General features: G+C 38.7%; 1 protein-coding gene across 2 annotated transcripts in view; it reads left to right on the top strand.

Moving 5' to 3' along the window:
- BEND2 (BEN domain containing 2) overlaps positions 1-23,037 on the top strand; it is a 268,497-nt gene extending 245,460 nt beyond the window's left edge. For both annotated transcript variants that reach the window (XM_053707395.1, XM_053707394.1), the window contains exons 11-12: positions 18,489-18,692; positions 22,791-23,037. In XM_053707395.1, the coding sequence (XP_053563370.1) occupies positions 18,489-18,692; positions 22,791-23,023 (437 nt within the window). In that variant the 3' untranslated portion in view covers positions 23,024-23,037. The remainder of the gene's footprint in view (positions 1-18,488; positions 18,693-22,790) is intronic.
- The last annotated feature ends 2,801 nt before the right edge of the window (positions 23,038-25,838 follow it).

The raw sequence follows: 25,838 nt of genomic DNA, 5'->3' as shown, positions 1-25,838 counted from the left end.
GTATTGCATGTAGGGTATATATCCATGCTCCTAACGGCTCTTATTACTAAACTAGCAGCCGATGGGGAGGGTTCTTCGCTTCAGACTGAAGGGTTCGGCATGATTGGAGGTGTTGCTCCTTATGACTTATATTTTAATTTGACAGTCGACAGGGAGTTTTTCGATACTTTCAACTGTTGCACTTTTGGAACCTGCTGGGTTCCATGTTGGTCTCTCCAGACAGTTTCATTTTGATATGCTTTAAGCCGCCCAGGAGACTTAGTGGGATACACCCACGATGGGCGGGGGCTAAGATCCACGCCTTGGTTTGCGCGCCCTTTTGGCCTCGGAAGTTAGTTTCCAGTTGTCTCTCTGGTTGTACAGCAGAGAGGCTTGTGGCACTATTTGGGCCATATTTTTTAGATGGGATACGCCCACGATGGGCGGGGCTACGTTCCGCGCCTTGTTTGAGCGTCCTTTTGGTCTTGGAATAGTCTCCAGCTGTCTTCTCTGCTTGTACAGCTGGGTGGCTCTTAACACTGTTTGCAAAGTATTAATTTATTTTTTTTAGGCAGCCTCCAGAATGAATTACGGCTCACTCCACTAGGGCTGGGGCTTCCTCATGGGCATCTAAAAATGATTCTTCTGTTGAATAGATTTGCAAGGTTGCAACTTGGTCATCTCTTCACAGTTTTTCCAAATTTTCCAAATTTGATACTTTTGCCTCGTCCGAGGCTGTTTTTGGGAGAAAGGTTCTTCAAGCAGTGGTGCCTTCCGTTTAGGTTCCTGTCTTGTCCCTCCCTTTCATCCATGTCCTATAGCTTTGGTATTGTATCCCATAAGTAAGGATGAAATCCGTGGACTCGTCATATCTTGTAAAAGAAAAGGAAATTTATGCTTACCTGATAAATTTATTTCTTTTACGATATGACGAGTCCACGGACCACCCTGTCGTTTTCTAAGACAGGTCTTTATTTTTGTTAAACTTCATTTCACTTCTGCACCTTGGCGTTTTTTTCTCTTCCTAACTTTGGTCGAATGACTGGAGTGGGAGGGAAGGGAGGAGCTGTATATATAGCTCTGCTGTGGTGCTCTTTGCCTCCTCCTGCTGACCAGAAGGCGATATCCCATAAGTAAGGATGAAATCTGTGGACTCGTCATATCGTAAAAGAAACACATTTATCAGGTAAGCATAAATTTCCTTTTTCTTCCATTCGGGGTTTTTGTGCTATTTTTGTGCTTTATACTACTTATTTGCTTTAGTCTATCTACAATGCTATTTTCTTACTGGTACTATGGAGTAAACTGGTGCAGCTAAGGCCTCTGGTCCATCTGCTGATCATCTAGAAGGGAGACCCCCTGATACTTTAACCCCTTCCAGTTTGTGTTTGCTTTGAAAGAATTCCTTTTCAGGGCACTTTTTAGAGTAGTTATTTTTTTTTAGATATACTTTTTTTGTGGGTGGGGGTGGGAGGTTAATTGTAGAGGTTTGTAGCTTATTTTTCTCAAAAGAGCTGACAATTTAGGGCAATGCCATACAAATGCCATTTTAAGGTCTATATCTGTAGTTTAGTGTTAGTATAGTTTTTTATTTTGGGATGGGTTTTTTTTAATAGGCATAACTCTTTTTTTATTTTTTGGAATTTTATTTGTTGTTTTCTTTCCTAAGATATGGAGAGTCCATGACGTCATCAATTACTAGTGGGAAATATCTCTCCTGGCCAGCAAGAGGAGGCAAAGGGCACCACAGCAAAGCTGTTAAGTGTCACTCCCCTACCCACAATCCCCAGTCATTCTCTTTGCCTCTGTCAATGGAGGAGGTGAAATTTTGGTGTCTAAATAAAATAGGATTCTTTGGCTTCAAGCAAGTTTTGGGTCTAGCTCTACTCCATGTCAATCTCTACAGTAGAGTAGTGGTGGCTTTAAAGCAGTTAGGAACTTGCAAGGTGGGCTGTGCTGCACTTTCCTAACATTTTGCTTCCCATGGTATAGAAAGCCAGAGTAAGTTTACTCTGTTCTTTCTCTTTTCTACAGCCCTCTGTAAGTAGTATGTGTCCTTTCACGCTTTTGCAAGCTGCCCTCCTGCTGGACAGCTAGATGCAGGTAAGTGCTATTTGTCTTCTAGGTTAGGAGACTTGCACTTAGTATGTTCCCTGCTTCATTTAATTGGGACTTAATCCTGGGTAAGGATTTGATTTAGGCAGGTGGCAGGCACTTTTATCCCTGCTCCCATTGGCTTGTTTTACTAAAGATGGCGGCCGACAGGATAGTCTGTTTCAGCATGACCGAATTATACATGTCTGGTTTTCGGTTTGCAACACTAAAGTTAACAGCTATAAGGGAGGTTTATATTTGTGCAGCATGATAGGGTGTAACATGCATGTTGCGTGTCCCAGCCCCCAACACCATACAGTTCTAAATTAATACAAGGTTTATTTATCTTGATCTACTCCATGTCAATCTCTACAGTAGAGTAGTGGTGGCTTTAAAGCAGTTAGGAACTTGCAAGGTGGGCTGTGCAGCACTTTCCTAACATTTTGCTTCCCATGGTATAGAAAGCCAGAGTAAGTTTACTCTGTTCTTTCTCTTTTCTACAGCCCTCTGTAAGTAGTATGTGTCCTTTCACGCTTTTGCAAGCTGCCCTCCTGCTGGACAGCTAGATGCAGGTAAGTGCTATTTGTCTTCTAGGTTAGGAGACTTGCACTTAGTATGTTCCCTGCTTCATTTAATTGGGACTTAATCCTGGGTAAGGATTTGATTTAAGCAGGTGGCAGGCACTTTTATTGCATGTGTTTTTGGTGACTGAGGAGTTAACTTTTTATGTCATGAAGGGGTTAACTTCTACTTTTGTCTCTTAATTTTTATTTTCTTCCTTGTGGGTCTTTAACATTTTTAAGGCATAGGGGACTCTGTGTGGGTGTTTTCGTGTACAATTCGACTGCCAAGTAAGATTGTAGTATTGCAGTATAGTCGTTATTGCTCTGGTCTTGAATCGACTGACTGCTGATGTCCGTTTTCTTTTCACTTTGCCCGCTTTTCTTTCACGCCCTTATGCAGCGCAATCTATCCCTTCCAGTTACGTGACGCGCTCTCTCAGTTACAGGAGTGGTGTCGGCTGGGGTGTACAAGTGCGACAGAGCTCTGCATTCTTTTTGACATTTCGTCTTTTGCAAATGGGCAAGTAGGCGCCTCAGTCAAGGCTGAGGTGGAGAGGTTGCCATTGAGGGATATCGTAAGAGGTTTTTTGAGCATTATTCACTCTGCATTTAAAGCATTAGTGTTTTCTTAAAGAGACAGTTCTTATAATTATAAGGGAAACTTTTATTTTTTATTTTTTTATTTATTTATTTTGTTTATCCATACATTTTGGTCATGGAGCAAGATTCTGTGTCTTTTGGTAAATGCTTGCTGTTCCTTGAGGCACAAATTGTGTTGCCCTTGCAATGTTTTTCTGCCTATTTAACCACAACTATTGAAAATAAAAGAAGACTGTTGCCCTCTGAGCCTAATGTCTCCTAGGATGATGCTGTTCAGGCATTACCACAGCATTCTCCTCAAATGTCCCAAGCCTTAATGGTGTCACATGCTGTGCCCTGTGGTTCCTCTCAATGTGTATGTATGCTCATCAAGGTCTTCAATGGCAACCTGCAGTTTGTATTGCCAATGTGTCAAGTGCGGCATTCTATTGGTATGATGCCTTTTCTGATTCTCTTCAGGTAGAGATTCCCTTGGAGGAGATCCAAGATAGAATTAAGGCTCTCAAGTTATCCAACTCCTTTATTTCAGATGCTACCATGCAAATGATCAAACTGAGAGCCAAGATATCTGGCTTTGCGGTGCTAGCCCGCAAACATTGTGGCTGAAATCATGGTCAGCTGATGTTACCTCTAAGTCCAAACTTCTGGTGCTTCCTTACAATGGTAAGACTTTGTTTGGACCTGGTCTGGCAGAAATAATTTCTGATATTACGGGTGGAAAAGGGTCTTTCCTACCACAAGACAAGAAGAATAGAGCTAAGGGGCGTCAGAGTAATTTTCGTTCCTTTCATTACTTCAAAGGAAAGTTTTCTTCTTCCTCTTCCAAACAGGATCAGTCCAAGTCTTCATGGAAACCCAGTCAGTCTTGGAACAAGGGGAAGCAATCTAAGAACCCCACAGCTGAGTCTAAATCAGCATGAAGGTTTTGCCCCCGATCCGGGATCAGATATAGTGGGGGGAAGACTTTCTCTTTTTTATCAAGCATGGATACGAGATGTCCCAGATCCCTGGATTGTGGACATATTATCTCAGCATTACAAAATAGAATTCAAGACTTTTCCTCCCAGAGGCAGGTTCCACCTCTTAAGATTATCTGCAGACCAGATAAAAAGAGAGGCATTCTTGAATTGTGTTCGGGATCTTTCTTCCCTAGGAGTGATAGTTCCAGTTCCAGTAAGGGAACAGGGTCTTGAATTCTATTCAAATCTGTTTGTGGTTCCCAAAAAGGAAGGAACTTTTCGACCTATTCTAGATCTAAGGTGTCTCAACAAGTTTCTGAGGGTACCATCCTTCAAAATGGAAACCATTCGTTCTATTCAGCCTTTGGTCCAAGAGGGTCAGTTCATCACGACCATAGACCTGAAGGATGCGTATCTTCATGTTCCCATCCACAGGGATCATCACAAGTTCCTAAGATTTGCCTTTCTAGACAAACACTTTCAGTTTGTAGCTTTTCCGTTTGGCCTTGCCACAGCTCCCAGAATTTTCTCAAAGGTTTTGGGGTCTCTCTTGGCAGTGATCAGGTCTCTGGGAATTGCAGTAGCGCCATACCTAGACGACATATTGGTTCAGGCACCATCTTTTCAACAAGCAGACCCTCATACAGAGATCTTGTTGTCTTTTTTACATTACCACGGATGGAAAGTGAATCTGGAAAAGAGTTCCCTTTTTCCTGCTACAAGGGTAGTTTTCATAGGGACCATAATAGATTCCCTATCTATGAGAATGTTTCTGACAGAAGTCAGAAAATCCAAGATTCTCTCCTCTTGCATCTCTCTGCAGTCTATGTTTGTCCATCAGTGGCTCAATGTATGGAGGTAATTGGTCTGATGGTCACTTCCATTGACATCATTCCTTTTGCTCGATTCCATTTGAGAGCTCTGCAGTTATACATGCTCAGACAATGGAATGGGGACCATTCAGATCTGTCTCAAAGAATAGATCTAGGTCAGGCGACAAGAGACTCCCTCCTGTGGTGGCTTTCTCAGGAGCATCTGTCTCAGGGCACTTGTTTCCGGAGACCTGTGTGATTGTGACCACGGACGCCGCCAGCCTGCTGGGTTGGGGATCAGTCTGGGACTCGCTAAGGGCGCAGGGACTATGGACTCAGCAGGAGTCGGCTCTCCCCATAAACATCTTGGAGTTGAGAGCGATTTACAATGCCTTGATGGCTTGGCCTCAGTTATCTTTAGCCCAGTTTATCAGGTTCCATTCGGACAATATCACCTCAGTGACTTACATCAACCACAAGCCATGAAGGAGGTGGCTCGGATTGTTCAGTGGGCAGAAGCTCACAATTACTGTCTTCCTGCCATCCACATTCCAGGTGTGGACAATTGGGAAACGGACGTCCTGAACAGACAGACTTTTCATCCCGGGGAGTGAGCTTTCCATCCGGAGGTGTTCTCCAGGTTAACCCTCAAGTGGGGGATGCCGGAGTTGTATCTGATGGCATCTCGGCAGAACGCCAAGCTTCCAAGGTACGGTTCAAGATCAAGAGATCTGAAGGTTGCCCTGATAGATGCTCTGGCGCTTCCTTGGGATTTCAGTCTGACGTATCTGTTTCCCCCGTTTGCTCTCCTTCCACAAGTTATTGCTCGTATCATACAGGAGAGAGCATTGGTTATTCTAATACCCCCTGCGTGGCCTTGCAGGATCTGGTATGCAGACATAGTGAAAGTATCATCTCTTCCACTTTGGAGGCTACCTCTGAGGAAGGACCTTCTAACTCATGGTCCATTCTTTCATCCAAATCTTGTTTCTCTGAGGCTGACTGCGTGGAGATTGAACGCTTAGTTTTGTCTAAGCGTGGTTTTTCTGAGTCGGTCATTGAGACCATGATTCAGGCTCGCAAGCCTGTTACTAGAAAGATTTACCATAAGGTATGGCGTAAATACCTTTATTGGTGCGAATCCAAGGGATACTCTTGGAGTAGGATTAGGATTCCTAGAATTTGGTCTTTTCTCTAAGAAGGTTTGGAGAAGGGATTGTCAGTCAGTTCTCTGAAGGTTCAGATTTCTGCGTTATCTATTTTGTTGCACAATTGTCTGGCGGATGTTCCAGACGTTCAATCTTTTTGTCAGGTCCTGGTTAGAATCAGGCCTGTGTTTAAGTCTATTGCTCCTCCTTGGAGTCGTAGGGGTGCAATACCGCTCCCTGCAGATTTAAGGCCAATCGGCCGCTAGCAGGGGGTGTCAATCAGCCCGATCGTATTTGATCGGTCTGATTGCTGTCCGCCACCTCAGAGGTGGCGGACGAGTTAAGGAGCAGTGGTCTTTGGACCGCTGCTTCTTAACTTCCGCTTCAGGTGGAACTGAAGCGGAGTGGGTCGGAAGCAGCGTCCGCTGCTTCATAAATCAACCCCTTAACTGTTCTTAGAGTTTTGCAGCAGGCTCCATTTGAGCCCATGCATTCCATAGATATTAAGTTGTCTCAGTCTCAGAACTCTCGGCTTTGCAGTGCGATTCGCCTTACCTTATTTTTTATGTTGATAAGGTAAATTGGTTTTTCTTCCTAAAATGGTTTCAGATAGAAATATTTATCCTGAAATTGTTGTTCCTTCTCTATGTCCTAATCCTTCTTCTCATAAGGAACGTTTGTTGCACAATTTGGATGTTGTACGTGCTCTGAAATTCCACCTACAGGCAACTAAGCATTTTCTCCAGTCTTCTTCCCTGTCTGTTTGTTTCTCTGGAAAGCGTAAAGGTCAGAAAGCGAATGCTACTTCTCTTTCTCCCTGGTTGAGAAGTATTATATGGTTTGCTTACGAGACTGCTGGTCATTCTGAGAGAATTACGGCTCATTCCACGAGGGCTGTCTCTTCTTCCTTGGGCTTTCAGAAATAAAGCTTCTGTGGAACAGATTTGCAAGGCTGCAACTTGGTCCTCTCTGCATACTTTTTTAAAATTTTACGAATTTGATACTTTTGCCTCGGCTGAGGCTTCTTTTGGGAGAAAGGTTCTTCAAGCGGTGGTGCCTTCTGTTTAGCTCTGCCTGTCTAATTATCCCTCCCTAGTCATCTGTGTCTTCTAGCTTGTTTCCCACTAGTAATTGATGACATTGTGGACTCTCCATAGCTTAAGAAAGAAAACAAGATTTATGCTTACCTGACAAATCTATTTATTTCCGGATATGGAGAGTCCACGACCCCGTCCTTTAATTTAAGACAGTTATTTTTTGACTACACTTTTAGGCACCTCTACACCTTGTGTTATTCCTTGTTTCCATTTTCCTTCTGTTGAATGACTGGGGATTGTGGGTAGGGGAGTAACACTTAACAGCTTTGCTGTGGTGCTCTTTGCCTCCTCCTGCTGGCCAGGAGAGATATTTCCCACTAGTAATTTATGACGTCGTGGACTCCCCATATCCGGAAAGAAATAGATTTATCAGGTAAGCATAAATTTTGTTTCTTTCATGTAATTAGCAAGAGTCCATGAGCTAGTGACGTATGGGATATACATTCCTACCAGGAGGGACAAAGTTTCCCAAACCTCAAAATGCCTATAAATACACCCCTCACCACACCCACAAATCAGTTTTTACAAACTTTGCCTCCTATGGAGGTGGTGAAGTAAGTTTGTGCTAGATTCTACGTTGATATGCGCTCCGCAGCAGGTTGGAGCCCGGTTTTCCTCTCAGCGTGCAGTGAATGTCAGAGGGATGTGAGGAGAGTATTGCCTATTTGAATGCAGTGATCTCCTTCTACGGGGTCTATTTCATAGGTTCTCTGTTATCGGTCGTAGAGATTCATCTCTTACCTCCCTTTTCAGATCGACGATATACTCTTATATATACCATTTCCTCTACTGATTCTCGTTTCAGTACTAGTTTGGCTTTCTACTACATGTAGATGAGTGTCCTGGGGTAAGTAAGTCTTATTTTCTGTGACACTCTAAGCTATGGTTGGGCACTTTTATATAAAGTTCTAAATATATGTATTCAAACATTTATTTGCCTTGACTCAGGATGTTCAACTTTCCTTATTTCAGACAGTCAGTTTCATATTTGGGATAATGCATATGAATAAATCATTTTTTCTTACCTTAAAAAATTTGACTTTTCCCTGTGGGCTGTTAGGCTCGCGGGGGCTGAAAATGCTTCATTTTATTGCGTCATTCTTGGCGCGGACTTTTTTGGCGCAAATTTTTTTTTCTGTTTCCGGCGTCATACGTGTCGCCGGAAGTTGCGTCATTTTTGACGTTTTTTTTGCGCCAAAGGTGTCGGCGTTCCGGATGTGGCGTCATTTAGGCGCCAAATAATGTGGGCGTCTTTTTTGGCGCTTAAAAAATATGGGCGTCACTATTGTCTCCACATTATTTAAGTCTCTTTATTTTGTGCTTCTGGTTGCTAGAAGCTTGTTCTATGGCATTTTTTTTCCCATTCCTGGAACTGTCATTTAAGGAATTTGATCATTTTTGCTTTATATGTTGTTTTTTCTATTACATATTGCAAGATGTCCCACGTTGAAGCTGAGTCAGAAGATACTTCTGGAATATCCCTGCCTGGTGCTGGAGCTACCAAAGCTAAGTGTATCTGCTGTAAACTTTTGGTATCTGTTCCTCCAGCTGTTGTTTGTACTGTTTGTCATGACAAACTTGCTAATGCAGATAATATTTCCTTTAGTACTGTTACATTACCTGTTGCTGTTCCGTCAACATCTAATACTCAGAGTGTTCCTGATAACATAAGAGATTTTGTTTCTAAATCCATTAAGAAGGCTATGTCTGTTATTCCTCCTTCTAGTAAACGTAAAAAGTCTTTTAAAACTTCTCATTTTTCAGATGAATTTTTAAATGAACATCATCATTCTGATACTGATATTGTTTCTTCTGATTCAGAGGATTCTGTCTCAGAGGTTGATGCTGATAAATCTTCATATTTATTTAAAATGGAATTTATTCGTTCTTTACTTAAAGAAGTCCTAATTGCATTAGAAATTGAGGATTCTAGTCCTCTTGATACTAAATCTAAACGTTTAGATAAGGTTTTTAAATCTCCTGTAGTTATTCCAGAAGTTTTTCCTGTCCCTGGTGCTATTTCTGAAGTAATTTCCAGGGAATGGAATAATTTGGGTAATTCTTTTACTCCTTCTAAACGTTTTAAGCAATTATATCCTGTGCCATCTGACAGATTAGAATTTTGGGACAAAATCCCTAAGGTTGATGGGGCTGTCTCTACTCTTGCTAAGCGTACTACTATTCCTACGGCAGATGGTACTTCCTTTAAGGATCCTTTAGATAGGAAAATTGAATCCTTTCTAAGAAAAGCTTACTTGTGTTCAGGTAATCTTCTTAGACCTGCTATATCTTTAGCGGATGTTGCTGCAGCTTCAACCTTTTGGTTAGAAGCTTTAGCGCAACAAGTAACAGATCATAATTCTCATAGCATTATTATTCTTCTACAACATGCTAATAATTTTATTTGTGATGCCATCTTTGATATCATTAGAGTTGATGTCAGGTATATGTCTCTAGCTATTTTAGCTAGAAGAGCTTTATGGCTTAAAACTTGGAATGCTGATATGTCTTCTAAGTCTACTCTGCTTTCCCTTTCTTTCCAGGGTAATACATTATTTGGTTCTCAGTTGGATTCTATTATCTCAACTGTTACTGGAGGGAAAGGAACTTTTTTACCACAGGATAAAACATCTAAAGGTAAATTTAGGTCTAATAATCGTTTTCGTTCCTTTCATCACAACAAGGAACAAAAGCCTGATCCTTCATCCTCAGGAGCGGTATCAGTTTGGAAACCATCTCCAGTCTGGAATAAATCCAAGCCTTTTAGAAAACCCAAGCCAGCTCCCAAGTCCACATGAAGGTGCGGCCCTCATTCCAGCTCAGCTGGTAGGGGGCAGATTACGTTTTTTTCAAAGAAATTTGGTTCAATTCCGTTCACAATCTCTGGATTCAGAACATTGTTTCAGAAGGGTACAGAATTGGCTTCAAGATAAGGCCTCCTGCAAAGAGATTTTTTCTTTCCCGTGTCCCAGTAAACCTAGCGAAGGCTCAAGCATTTCTGAAATGTGTTTCAGATCTAGAGTTGGCTGGAGTAATTATGCCAGTTCCAGTTCTGGAACAGGGGCTGGGGTTTTATTCAAATCTCTTCATTGTACCAAAGAAGGAGAATTCCTTCAGACCAGTTCTGGATCTAAAAATATTGAATCGTTATGTAAGGATACCAACATTCAAAATGGTAACTGTAAGGACTATCCTGCCTTTTGTTCAGCAAGAGCATTATATGTCCACAATAGATTTACAGGATGCATATCTGCATATTCCGATTCATCCAGATCACTATCAGTTTCTGAGATTCTCTTTCCTAGACAAGCATTACCAGTTTGTGGCTCTACCGTTTGGCGTAGCTACAGCTCCAAGAATTTTTACAAAGGTTCTCGGTGCCCTTCTGTCTGTAATCAGAGAACAGGGTATTGTGGTATTTCCTTATTTGGACGATATCTTGGTACTTGCTCAGTCTTCACATTTAGCAGAATCTCATACGAATCGACTTGTGTTGTTTCTTCAAGATCATGGTTGGAGGATCAATTTACCAAAAAGTTCATTGATTCCTCAGACAAGGGTAACCTTTTTAGGTTTCCAGATAGATTCAGTGTCCATGACTCTGTCTTTGACAGACAAGAGACGTCTAAAGTTGATATCAGCTTGTCGAAACCTTCATTCCCTTCAGTAGCTTTATGCATGGAAATTCTAGGTCTTATGACTGCAGCATCGGACGCGATCCCCTTTGCTCGTTTTCACATGCAACCTCTTCAGCTCTGTATGCTGAACCAGTGGTGCAGGGATTACACAAAGATATCTCAATTAATATCTTTAATACCGATTGTACGACACTCTCTGATGTGGTGGACAGATCACCATCGTTTAGTTCAGGGGGCTTCTTTTGTTTTTCCGACCTGGACTGTAATTTCAACAGATGCAAGTCTGACAGGTTGGGGAGCTGTTTGGGGGTCTCTGACAGCACAAGGGGTTTGGGAATCTCAGGAGGTGAGATTACCGATCAATATTTTGGAACTCCGTGCAATTTTCAGAGCTCTTCAGTCTTGGCCTCTTCTAAAGAGAGAATCGTTCATTTGTTTTCAGACAGACAATGTCACAACTGTGGCATACATCAATCATCAAGGAGGGACTCACAGTCCTCTGGCTATGAAAGAAGTATCTCGAATTCTGGTATGGGCGGAATCCAGCTCCTGTCTAGTTTCTGCGGTTCATATCCCAGGTATAGACAATTGGGAAGCGGATTATCTCAGCCGCCAAACATTACATCCGGGCGAATGGTCTCTTCACCCAGAGGTATTTCTTCAGATTGTTCAAATGTGGGGTCTTCCAGAAATAGATCTGATGGCTTCTCATCTAAACAAGAAACTTCCCAGGTATCTGTCCAGATCCAGGGATCCTCAAGCGGAAGCAGTGGATGCGTTGTCACTTCCTTGGAAGTATCATCCTGCCTATATCTTTCCGCCTCTAGTTCTTCTTCCAAGAGTAATCTCCAAGATTCTGAAGGAATGCTCGTTTGTTCTGCTGGTGGCTCCAGCATGGCCTCATAGGTTTTGGTATGCGGATCTTGTCCGGATGGCCTCTTGCCAACCGTGGACTCTTCCGTTAAGACCAGACCTTCTGTCACAAGGTCCTTTTTTCTATCAGGATCTCAAATCCTTAAATTTAAAGGTATGGAGATTGAACGCTTGATTCTTAGTCAAAGAGGTTTCTCTGACTCTGTGATTAATACTATGTTACAGGCTCGTAAATCCGTATCTAGGGAGATATATTATAGAGTCTGGAAGACTTGTATTTCTTGGTGTCTTTCTCATCATTTTTCCTGGCATTCTTTTAGAATTCCGAGAATTTTACAGTTTCTTCAGGATGGTTTGGATAAAGGTTTGTCTGCAAGTTCCTTGAAAGGACAAATCTCCGCTCTTTCTGTTCTTTTTCACAGAAAGATTGCTAATCTTCCTGATATTCATTGTTTTGTACAAGCTTTGGTTCGTATAAAACCTGTCATTAAGTCAATTTCTCCTCCTTGGAGTTTGAATTTGGTTCTGGGGGCTCTTCAAGCTCCTCCGTTTGAACCTATGCATTCTTTGGACATTGAATTACTTTCTTGGAAAGTTTTGTTCCTTTTGGCCATCTCTTCTGCCAGAAGAGTTTCTGAGTTATCTGCTCTTTCTTGTGAGTCTCCTTTTCTGATTTTTCATCAGGATAAGGCGGTGTTGCGAACTTCTTTTAAATTTTTACCTAAGGTTGTGAATTCTAACAACATTAGTAGAGAAATTGTAGTTCCTTCATTATGTCCTAATCCTAAGAATTCTAAGGAGAAATCATTGCATTCTTTGGATGTAGTTAGAGCTTTGAAATATTATGTTGAAGCTACTAAGAATTTCCGAAAGACTTCTAGTCTATTTGTTATCTTTTCCGGTTCTAGGAAAGGTCAGAAGGCTTCTGCCATTTCTTTGGCATCTTGGTTGAAATCTTTAATTCATCATGCTTATGTCGAGTCAGGTAAAACTCCGCCTCAAAGGATTACAGCTCATTCTACTAGGTCAGTTTCTACTTCCTGGGCGTTTAGGAATGAAGCTTCATTGATCAGATTTGCAAAGCAGCAACTTGGTCTTCTTTGCATACTTTTACTAAATTCTACCATTTTGATGTGTTTTCTTCTTCTGAAGCTGTTTTTGGTAGAAAAGTACTTCAGGCAGCTGTTTCAGTTTGAATCTTCTGCTTATAATTTAAACTTTATTTTGGGTGTGGATTATTTTTCAGCGGAATTGGCTGTCTTTATTTTATCCCTCCCTCTCTAGTGACTCTTGCGTGGAAAGATCCACATCTTGGGTAGTCATTATCCCATACGTCACTAGCTCATGGACTCTTGCTAATTACATGAAAGAAAACATAATTTATGTAAGAACTTACCTGATAAATTCATTTCTTTCATATTAGCAAGAGTCCATGAGGCCCACCCTTTTTTGTGGTGGTTATGATTTTTTTATATAAAGCACAATTATTCCAATTCCTTATTTTTTATGCTTTCGCACTTTTTTCTTATCACCCCACTTCTTGGCTATTCGTTAAACTGATTTGTGGGTGTGGTGAGGGGTGTATTTATAGGCATTTTGAGGTTTGGGAAACTTTGCCCCTCCTGGTAGGAATGTATATCCCATACGTCACTAGCTCATGGACTCTTGCTAATATGAAAGAAATGAATTTATCAGGTAAGTTCTTACATAAATTATGTTTTTTTTGTAATGGTAGTTTTTTTTTTAAGTAATGTTATGTTTTTTTTTACTTTTTCATGTGTGTGTTTTTTTGTAGAAGAAGTTACGTTTTTTTAAAGCTAAGGTTAGTCTGTTTTGGGGTAACTTAGGGGATGTTGGGTTTGGGGGTTTAGATGTTAGTGGGTTACTTTGCGATGGGTGTGTGTGCAATATAGGGGTTGATTGTGTAGTGGGTTTCTTTGCAATGGGGGTGTGGTGGTTTAGGGGTTAATAGCAAAGAATGTTACTTTGCGATGGGTGGTGTGGAGATTTAGGGGTTAATAGTTTAGTGGGTTACATTGCGATGGGGGTTTGGCAGTTTAGGGGTTAATAGAATAGTTTAGTGTAATTGTTTCCTCCTGCCAAACTCTTTACACAACCATTCAGGTCGTGCAAAAAGTTTCAACAGTAAATGTGATTGAGTTCAAGGGATACGATTTACTTTTAACTTGTAATACGAGCAAACATTGCTGCTCAATGCCGCCCATAGAAAATAAAATTACCACAATTTCGCACAAACAAAATTGCTGTAATTTTAACATCAAGCCACTTGTAATATGGATTTGAGCATAAAGTACACCACAATCTCGCGATCAAGTTTGGGCTCTTCATGCTAACTATAGCTCTCCACTCGTAATCTGGCTCATAATGTTTATACGTAATGTAACAACTTTGCAATACACTATCATTATTCATTTTGCCCCTTTTCATGTAATTTAGCTCTGAGAATTGAGCCATTTCTAATTTGCAAAACTTGAAGTGCACACTGCTTAGTTCTCAAGGTTAACTCTGATACATATCTGTCACTAATTGGCTTTATCAGATAACAACTGCAAAAGAAAATACTTTATGCTAACTTTATGACTTTGGCTAGCCCTGTTGTCTGCAAACTAAAGCCCATATTGGCTCCTCCTAATAAGGCAAATTGTGGGTGGAGTTTGGCTATTGAAAAATAACTGCAGTAGAAAGATGTTAATGTGTTTTTAAAATGTTTAGACTTGGCTGACATGTTATTCTATAGCAACACAATGCTTATGCCTTGTCATTAGAAGGTGTTTACTGTCCCTTTAAGCGCAGTTGGTTGCAAGGATTTGAAGGTGGTTGTCCTTTTATGAGCGGGCCCTCTAAGTTAACCGTTGATGAACGGTGTGTTTCTAATGCTAAGGATTCTTTTTCTGAGGCTAGTCTCTGTGCTTCTCAGGAGCCTACTGCTGTTGCAGTCCTTTAATTTCAGGATTGAGCATATTCATGGCTTATTGTGGGAAGTTTTAATTGCTTTAGAGGTAGAGGATTGTCCTGCTACAACCAAGCAACTTGTTAAGAGCATTGATCATTTTTTAAGGTACCTTCCAAGCAGACTTCATCTTTTTCCTTGGCCTTATTCAGTTTCTGAACTTATTTCTAAGGAATGACAGAAGCCAGGTATTCCTTTTGTTCCATTTACCAAGTCTATGCATTCTCTACCTTCTGTTAATACAGAGAAACTGTTCCTAAAGTTGATGCAGGTATTTACTCTGGCCAGGCATACTACTTCCTCTTTTAAGAATCCTTTAGATAGAAAACTTGAAGGATATTATAGGCGATCCTTATAGCTTGTAGGTTTTATGTTTAGACTTGTAATCAGTGTTGCCACTGCTGTTTGGTGTGATAATCTCTCAGAAGACCCTGGATAAGAATCAGGGTCATATTAATCTCCTGAGAATACCAAATTCCTTTATTTGGGAAGCAGCAGTGGAAATTATTTGCATTAATGCTAAGAATGCTGCATTACCTGTTTTAGCTAGACAAGCTTTGTGGCTTAAGTCTTGGTCTGCTGATATGGTATCTAAGCGCAGACTGCTTTCTTTCCCTTTCCAGGATATATTTCTGTTTGGGCCCGAACCCACAGTCACGGGGTAACTGAGTTTTTCTGCCCCAGGATAAGAAATATAAGGGCAAACTTAGATCTTCAGGGCGTTTTTGTATCTTTCTGCAACCTAAGGCTCAGAAAGATTCCCCCTCTGCCCTTTACTTACTTTAGTATAGGAAGGTCAGCTCATGTCTACCAGAGACTTAAAAGATGCTTATTTGCATATATCTTTTTTACATGGATTATGTCATGTTCCTGTGATTTGCTTTTATAGACCAACATTATCGGTTTATGGCCCTCCATTTTGGTCTGGCTACAGCTCCCAGAGTGTTTACTGGGAGCTCTGTTGGCTATAGCTTGAGCTCAAGGAATTTCTATAGCTCCTTACTTGGATAACATTCTAGTTCTGGCTTCCTCTTTTGATCAGGCTGTGTGTCACACTCAGGGGTTACTTCAGTTTCTTCAGAGTAACATTGAAAAATGCATCTTCAAAAAAGCTAATTAACTCCTCAAGCCGTGTGTCTTTTCTGGGGTTCATAATCAATTCCATGACTATGCATTTGTCTCTGACAAATCAGCACAGACTGAAGCTGCAACAGGCCTGTACCCTTGTGCAGCTGAATCCTCTCCCTTCTGTTGCTCAGTGCATGTAAGTTACGGGTCTCATGTTGGCTGCCTCATATGCAGTTCCATTTGCCAGCTTTCATCTATGGGCCCTCACATTGCAGATACTGCATCAATGGAATGGGGACCCCAAGGATTTTTCTCAGAGGATTCTGTTAAATCACAGGACAAGACAGGCACTGACTTGGTGGCAGACTCACCAGTCTTAGGTTCAGGGAGCCTCCTTTCTTCAGCCAGTGTGGGTAGTAATCTTTGCAGATGCCAGTCTGTAAGGTTGGGTGCAATCTGGAGGTCTCAGAGAACACCTGTTTTAGCTAGACAAGCTTTGTGGCTTAAGTCTTGGTCTGCTGATATGGTATCTAAGCGCAGACTGCTTTCTTTCCCTTTCCAGGATACATTTCTGTTTGGGCCCGAACCCACAGTCACGGGGTAACTGAGTTTTTCTGCCCCAGGATAAGAAATATAAGGGCAAGCTTAGATCTTCAGGGCGTTTTTGTATCTTTCTACAATCTAAGGCTCAGAAAGATTCCCCCTCTGCCCTTTACTTACTTTAGTATAGGAAGGTCAGCTGATGTCTACCAGTGACTTAAAAGATGCCGATTTGCATATATCTTTTTTACATGGATTATGTCAAGTTCCTGCGATTTGCTTTTATAGACCAACGTTATCGGTTTATGGCCCTCCATTTTGGTCTGGCTACAGCTCCCAGAGTGTTTACTGGGAGCTCTGTTGGCTATAGCTTGAGCTCAAGGAATTTCTATAGCTCCTTACTTGGATAACATTCTAGTTCTGGCTTCATCTTTTGATCAGGCTGTGTGTCACACTTAGGGGTTACTTTAGTTTCTTCAGAGTAACATTGAAAAATGCATCTTCAAAAAAGCTAATCAACTCCTCAAGCCGTGTGTCTTTTTTGGGGTTCATAATCAATTCCATGACTATGCATTTGTCTCTGACAAATCAGCACAGACTGAAGCTGCAACAGGCCTGTACCCTTGTGCAACTGAATCCTCTCCCTTCTGTTGCTCAGTGCATGTAAGTTACGGGTCTCATGTTGGCTGCCTCATATGCAGTTCCATTTGCCAGCTTTCATCTTTGGGCCCTCACATTGCAGATACTGCATCAATGGAATGGGGACCCCAAGGATTTTTCTCAGAGGTTTCTGTTAAATTACAGGACAAGAGAGGCCCTGACTTGGTGGCAGACTCACCAGTCCTAGGTTCAGGGAGCCTCCTTTCTTCAGCCAGTGTGGGTAGAAATATTTGCAGATGCCAGTCTGTAAGGTTGGGTGCAATCTGGAGGACTCAGAGAACACATGGAGTTTGGTCTCCTCAGGAGGTGAGGTTACCAATAAATATTCGGGATCTCTGTGCAGTCTTCGACCCCAGACACAAATCTTTTTTTAGATTCCACTCGGATAACTTCACAGCAGTGGCTTATGTCAATAATCAGGGAGGAACTCACAGTTTCTTATCAATGAGAGAAGTGTCCCACATGTTCCGGGTGTGAACAATTGGGAGACAGGATTTAAAATTTTATTCTCTAACTTTCTTTTTCTTTTAGCTATTTTTTCTTTTGAAGGGTTTCTGAGATTTCAGCTTTGTCTTTCATCAGGATAAGGCTGTTTTTTAGCACTAGCTATTCTTTTCTTTCTAAGGTGGTATTTACAGATACTATCAATCAGGAAATTCTAGTTTCTTCTTTTTGTCCAACTCCTTAGAATTATAAGGAGTGTCTTCTCCACAACTTGAATGCTGTAAGAGCACTCAAATAGTGGAAAAATGTCTTCTTCTCTTTTTGTTACTTTTTCTGGGCCTCACAAAGGTTTTAAAGCTACAACTGTTCCTTTAGCAGCTTGGCTCAAAGCTTTAATTTGCAATGTTTATTTGGTCGCAGGGAAAACTCCCCCTAAACGCATTACTGCTCATTCCACTAGAGCTATTGCTACTTATTGTGCCTTTTCGTAATAAGACTTCTTTTGGTCTTCTTTACACGCAAGTTTTATCACTTTTATGTGTATGCCTTCACTGTTTGTCTCCCCCACCCCTTCATTTCACGGTGGTTTTGTGGACTCCAGTGCTTAGATATAGTTTCCCACACAAGATGACTCATGGACTCTCACCATCTAATAAAAGAAAACCAACAAATGACATGCTTTCTTTTTGCTCAGGTGGGGCAGTACTTGTTTTTGCACTTCTTTGCCCCACATTACATTTTCTGCTTTAATTTCTTCTTATCTACTTGACTTTATGTATATCTGAGGATCATGGGAAGTGGAAGGGATTTAAAGCTCTGGTGTTTTGGGGTGTCTAATGCCTCCCTCTAGTGGTTAGGGGGGATATTTCCACACATAGTGACAGGTGGACTCTCACCATCATGAAAGAAATTAATTTATCAGGTAAGCAAATACTTTGTTTTTGTTGTTTATATGGTCAACATATTAACAATTTTACTTTGCAAGCAACTGACAAACATTTTATAGTCCTTAATTGTTTTCTTGTCTGTTTTGTTTCTATAGAATTTTTGGGTGAAAGCTGGAGAAATGTGAAATTGCCATTTTCCGTTATATATATTGGAAAAGGAAAAATTCGTCCAGAGCTATCTGCTAGGTACCTTATAAGACACCTTTTTACAGAGGATGTACTGGTTAAAAGTAATGTCTATGGAAATCTGGAACGTGGAATAGTGCCACTAGACTGCAACAAGATCAGTGCTTTAAGAGGTACAGTTGTTGTCTTTATTAGTGAAATCATTTGTTTAGTGGCTAGCAATATAAACATATTTCACATGTACTGCTTCTGCGTAAAAAGAGCACAATATTGTTTCTGTATATATTCGAAATATGAGGCTGACCTTCATTAACAGAGCTTGATGATTCCATGTTGTACACCAATCCTTCTTAGACCTCTCTCTGAGTGAAACCGGAATTTTATTTATTTTTATTTTTTTCTAAAAGAATATTGTTTTATTTAATATACTTCTACTTTAAGTAGTACCCTTTAAATGGATCTAGTGCAAAATCTTAAACAATATAATATAGAAAATAAAGAAATTATAACTTTTCATAGGTATTCTCATATTTTCATGATAATTTGTGAGTCTTTCCTGGTGAAATATAAGATGATGTCCCATATTGCTCTCCTTACAGATTTTTTCCCTGTTTCTACCCATTTGGAGTATGGTAAAGTAAGTTGTAGCTATACTCCAGGTGCAAGATATCTTTTTTGTGTGTATTTAATTTGTTTTACTCTTTCTTGTATATACAATTTACATGTTCACATGATAATCAGAGCAGTGCTTTCTCAACTTTGCATCAAAATTCTATACTTTTTTTTTTTGCTGGTCAGATAGTAGGTTCACTCAGATTCTACCCCCTTAATTTTTTTCTGTACTTGTACAATCTATTCTCTAGCTCCTAAAGGGCTTCTGTTTGGTACATCATACAGATTTTATAAGGCTGCTTACTGGGAAAAAGAGAATACAAGTTACATGATACTTAGACAACAGGATCTTCTCATTTAAAGGCACTGCTAAGATGGGCTATGAATTATCCCATAACAAAGATGAAAGACATTTGTGCTCTATAGACTTAAATGGTTCAGATTTTTCTTTTAGGGATAGTCATGAATTGGCCTCATTTGTTCATTCTAACTACCTTTCATGCTGTGAATCTCATTGAATAAGTTCAAATTTTCAGACCTGAAGAATACTTACTTTGATATTCCTATCCATCCAAATTATTTTAAGTTCCTTAGTTTTCCTTTTGAACAATTACAATGTAGCCACATATCTAAGGGTCTTACTAAAGTCTCAATCACTCTACTAGAAAAGATCAAATTACAGGGTATATCTAGCAATCTTGTATATGAATGATACTCTACTAAAGGTGTTGTCTAAGAGGCAGGGGCTCATCTTTATCAATCCAACTTGAACTTCACTTTTGTTCCTGAGCGTCAATTTATGCTTAAATCTACTGATGGTTTGCAAAACCTTGCTAATAATCAGGAAAGTCAAAGCCATACAGTTTCCCTCCACAAAGGAGACCACTGACTTCATGTCTCACTGACGGTTCATAACAATCAATAGCACCATAGTAGTTTCTAACATATTATTAGTTCATTTTAAGCTGATATTGGTGGAAAATGTTCTGTAGCCCATTTGGACTGTTATCACAGATGCCAGGATGTCTGGTTATGTGAGGCCTGGAATCATCTCATAATTCAAGGGAAGGGGCCTTATTTGATGTCCAACCTATTTTTGGCACTTACTTTATGGTAGAGAATTCAATCTGATACGATTGAGATTCCTATGTCAACCATCAGAAAGGATTTCACAGTAAGGGCTAGATTACAAGTGGTGCACTAATTATTGCTCAGGCTTGCACGCTAACTGCTTAAACGTTGGCTTTTTTTGTGTCGGATACTCCGTGTTTTACATATTGAAAGTAAAAAGTATTCACTCGCGCGATAACCCGATGCGCACAAAAAGCCAAAGTTACAATTTCACAATCACAGATTCTCCCATAGACTTGAATGGAGTGCAAAAGGGGGGGGGGGGGAAACACCCTACTCGTGTGCAAACCCAAACACAAATATAGATATATTTTATGGATTATTTAGAATATTTTCCATTGTATTTAATAATTTTAAATAATTTATATTTTTTTTTAATATTTCATCTGTAATATTGCAATAATGTGCCTTAAGATTCATGTGCGCTAAACCTACTGCGTTAAGATCTAAATTGAGAAACAAGATGTGCAAAATCCATATTTTACATTTCTATGTTCTTCACATAGAAAATAATGTACTTTTTATTATTATATATATATATATATATATATATATATATATATATATATATCTGATACTGTTTATGTAAAATACATATCTATACCTATATATCTACACACACATATTTAGACATGTATATGTACTGTATGTATCTCTACATACATTTTGGCGTAGGCACCCAAAAAAATCTGGGGGGAAAATTAGAATCACATGCCGTAATATAATTTTCATGACTTATTCCCTTAATTAACTCCAGAAATGATACCTGGTTTAATGTAGTCCTATCATAGAGAGTCAAAATGTTTCTGCATTAGTTTTGCTTTATTGGCTAATTTCCAAACTATCAATCACCATGTGAAAATGTAATTGATAAATTGTCTTTACCTTAAACAGGAAATAATTCACTAGCAATAGAGCATTGGGTGTTAACTTTCATGCATTGTAATATAGTAAGCAACTATAATTTTAAATGCAACAATCTTTTTAAGAAGCTTTCACAACTGGCCTGCAAAACAGCAAACCTCTCAAGTATAAAGAACGAGTTAATAAGATGGGAGGGGAATGGTGGGGGGAAAACATGACAAAAATTAAATGAGTTGTGGGCAATATCCAGTGGGCAAACCCAGGTGCCTGATTATGGGCAGAAAAAGTCTGCAGATCACTTACCAGAAACACTAGCACGCAAGCCAGGTCAGAGAGAAGGAAGAAAATGGAGTGTTTCATGGTCATTGAGGGACTCACAGGTAAAGCTACTGGACTTTGATGTTGCAGCTTTGATCCCACAGTGGAGGAGGAGGTCCTCCCAGAAGCGGCTTCACCAGTAGAGCACATCCAAATTCCTTACAGTGAATACTGGGAGCTGTAGTCCATTAACAATAAAATATTGTTTGAGATCAAATTCATTTTGTAATAATGAAAAAATAACACACTACAAATAAATGTTCTACAAGTTAAAATGTAACACATTCAAAACTGTTCCTAAATGCATTAACCATGGAAACTGAGGGGATTTATGCAATATCCGTCCCCCCACATGATTTCCTGGTGGGGGGGATGCATCACCCCATTTCCCCAGTTCCTATGCCCATGTATCTCTATTTTAAACCCCTTTTCAGTCCTTTTTTTCACTTGAGACCTCATATTTTTGAGCCCTTATAACTTTTAATTGCTATTTTGTTTTTCAATAATTTTTATTAGATCATGTTATTATGAGCGTAACTGTACTTTTAAATGTATTTTTGATGTATTTTGTGACACTTTCAAGCACAACAATTAACCAGAACTCTGAGTTTGTGCTATTCTGGCACGCGTTAAAATACATTTCGCCCAAGCGAACATGTTTACTTTAAACTTGCAATATACGCGCTACTTCCGACATGCACAAACACCCGCAATAAGCACGATATCGCTTACGCGCAACAGCACACCACTCGTTATCTGACCTTCAGTTGCAATGCAGGAGGAATACATTCAAGTTCTCCAGAACTTCAAATAGGGTTTCCTCAGTTGTCAGATTACTCATACAGGATGTTTTCTTCCTGGAAATATGTCTAAATGCATCAAAATAGAATTGTGAGATCCTTATACATTTGTAGTAGATGTTTAATGTATCTTGATTTAGTCCTAGCTTGACTATAGTTGACCCAAATCTAATTTTATATGTGTATACACACAGACACAGACACACACACATACACACACACACACACAGAATGGAGTCTTAAAGACTTTAGTGAAGGCCCTATCTTCTTCAAAAAGCTATTTAACCACCAGTAAACACTGTTATTTATCATCTTTAATATGAAGACATTGTTTTATCAGTAATACTTGTGTATGCATATAATTTTTCTATTCAAAAACAAAGAATTTGTAAACAGTAAGTATAAACTTTTTTATGTCTGTCCATTTTTTTGTCTCCTTCCCAATGTATGTTTTTTTTATTTTATTTGCTGAATATGTTCAAATATGATTCATTTAATTGTATAGATATTTTAGAAATCAAAATTTATCTTTTTTTTAATATCTAGACTTTCTTCAGAAAACCTATCCATCGTTTGATTTGAAGGAATCTGGATATGATTGGAAGGCATGTGTTGCAGCAATTAACAGTACCATTCGTAGCCTCCGCCACGACCAGAAAAAAGGCATAACACAACCACGAAATAAAATTCCAAATAGGCAGCAAAGTTCTTCAGAACAAGTATTACAACATATAAAGATGGTATCATCAACCAAGCAGAATGAAGAGCATGGTTCTTGAGAAGAACCGTTTTGAAAGAGTGATATATACAGTATATATATATATATATATATATATATATATATATATATATATATATATATATATATAGTGTTAATGTGTACAACATGTTGATAGTAAAAGATATATGAAAAATAAAAATAAACAAAAAGGTGTCCAGGATGTGCCTTTTGCCCCTTTTCTACTACAGTAATTCCACTTAATATACACAGCAAAAAAATATATATCTGGATTTCTTCTGAAAATAACTTTAGCTTTCATAGTAGCTTTTTCATTATAAAATATCACACACCGTAAATATTTAACCCTGTTTCTATCAGGAAGAGACTGTACATTGCATATTAGTTTGTAGTGTTCCTTTCCAGTAGACAAGGTGTAAATTTAACACTGGTAATTTTATATTGCGTTTTTGTTACCATTGTCTGTGATGAGGATTTAAACTTTTAGAAAATATTATTGAATATAATTTAGAAGCCAAAAATTTTATTGTTTCTTATTAAAAAAAATAGACATATATATATATATATATATATATATATATATATACGGTATATATATATATATATATATATATATATATATATATATATATAGCACTGCCAAAACATTTGTATGTATTCGCACATGAAGCAGATGATGAGTCATTACCATTGGGTCAATATCAAGACACCAATTGGAGAAAGGCAGAAACTTTAAACAAACTAGTGAAGGTAGAGCCCTCATAACCCCCTCCCCCCTCTAATTTTAGCATTTAACTAAGCAAAAATAAGAAAATATGTAAGATGTAAGGACTATCCATCCTGTAGTCCTGCAGACAGATGCAAAGCTCAAATGAAAGCAAGAAACTTAAAAAAACCTGAAAGCAAAGTGATCTGGGTGAAAAAGGACAAATCTCTCATAAATTGTTTCTTTCAAGTTTCTGCTTTTAACCAAATTAATCATCTTCCGATTCATGAATGTGAGAGTGTAAATAATTATATTAAGATGTAAATAATTTTGATTTTAATGAAGTAAATATGTTTAAAATGTGTAGCAGAGATGAGTGTGCAGTTACTACTCCTTTGCAGGGATTTGTTCATGTAATTTTATGAGTTACATTTTAACCTTAATTTGAGATTAATTTGGAACACACCTTCCAATTCATCAGATTCCCTGTGCAAATACTGTACATTGTACGTAATCTTGGGTGATTTGTTTTTTCTAGGACATTCTAATCTATTAAAAAGGTTGCAATTTGATTTAGTACAACTCAAATTAGTAAATGATATAACCCACACCATTTATTCTAAACATTATTATTAAAAAGCAGGCATAACAATATAAGGTTATTCCATGGGGATTTTCATGGAAGCAATAGCTTTGGCCAAAGCAAAAGTAAAACAGAATGACTAAATAATATTGATGATGACTGTGTAACATGTCTGAACACAGTTTTTTCCCCTTTAACCAGTATATTGTTTATGACTAATGCAAATAACAGTTTCCTACCATTCTGATTCATTTTATAATTAACAATTTTACATATTCGACATGCCATTACAGTTATTTAAGAGAAAGCTCCAAAAATCCTGTTAAAGTTGATGGAAAGTTTTTTTCTAATGGATATAGAATACTGCCAAATTGTTTCAGTGCAAGATATAAGTGTTTGTTGTCCTAAATTCATTTGAAATGGTGGTGATAACTGTCTTGTTGTGTTTTTTAATGGATTAGAATGGCTTTGAAAACCCTTTGACATGCCATGCTATAGAGTTTGCAAAGGAATTCTGATGGAGTGCAATAGAATATATAACCCGATTTATGTTAATTACTTTGTGTTAGGTTTTTTAAGTATTTATATAAAGAATGTCAACACTTGCATTTCCCCTTTACATGATATTCATTTTTGTAGGCTTAGAAAGCAAAGATGCAAAATGTACCATTTTGAGCGATTAATGAGCCGTTTATGTAAATTGAATTTAAATGTTTTTTTTGTTTGTTTCTGTAATGCTTTCGAAATATTCTTAAAAATGAAATACAAGTTGTATTATATCTTTCTGTATATTTTATTAAGTATTTTTTCCTCTCATTTTATTTTCATTGGGCATTATTTGTATCTTCCAGTGGTGTTGAAATTTTTTAGTCAACATTTAAAATGCACTTGATAGTAATTGATTCACTTCTTGATAATAATAAATCATTTTGTTGGGGGTGTCTCAAGAGGGCAATGCTGTTTAGCTAGAGAGGAAACCCCAGAGGATCTTGGGTGGGTTGCCTTTTAAGTGTACCTTTTAAGAACCATATAATTTTTTGAGTTAAACTAGATTTGGGGGGTTTAAAAGCCATAATAATTGAAAGATATCATGTTTTTACTTTAGTTATGCAAACCCAATGCTAACAGAGGCCTGCTATTTGTTTCATTTATTCAGGCTTTGCTTGCTATGGGATTAAGAAATCATGTACTTATTTGGTATCTGTGATACTTGAGAAATGTTATAATTATTAAATGGACACTCAAATTTCCAATGTACTTTAACCCCTTAGTGACCACAGCACTTTTCAATTTTCTTACCGTTAAGGACCAGCGCTATTTTTACATTTTTACTGTGTTTGTGTTTAGCTGTAATTTTCCTCTTACTCATTTACTGTACCCACACATATTATATACCGTTTTTAACGCCATTAAATGGACTTTCAAAAAATACCATTATTTTCATCATATCTAAAATTTACTATTAAAAAAAATTATAAAATATGAAAACATTTTAAAAAAAAAACTTTTTCTAACGTTGACCCCCAAAATCTGTTACACATCTACAACCACCAAAAAACACCCATG

This window comes from Bombina bombina, chromosome 3, assembly GCF_027579735.1.
Source record: "Bombina bombina isolate aBomBom1 chromosome 3, aBomBom1.pri, whole genome shotgun sequence".
NCBI classification, from domain to species: domain Eukaryota; kingdom Metazoa; phylum Chordata; class Amphibia; order Anura; family Bombinatoridae; genus Bombina; species Bombina bombina.
This window is presented reverse-complemented; position numbering and strand designations above follow the sequence as displayed.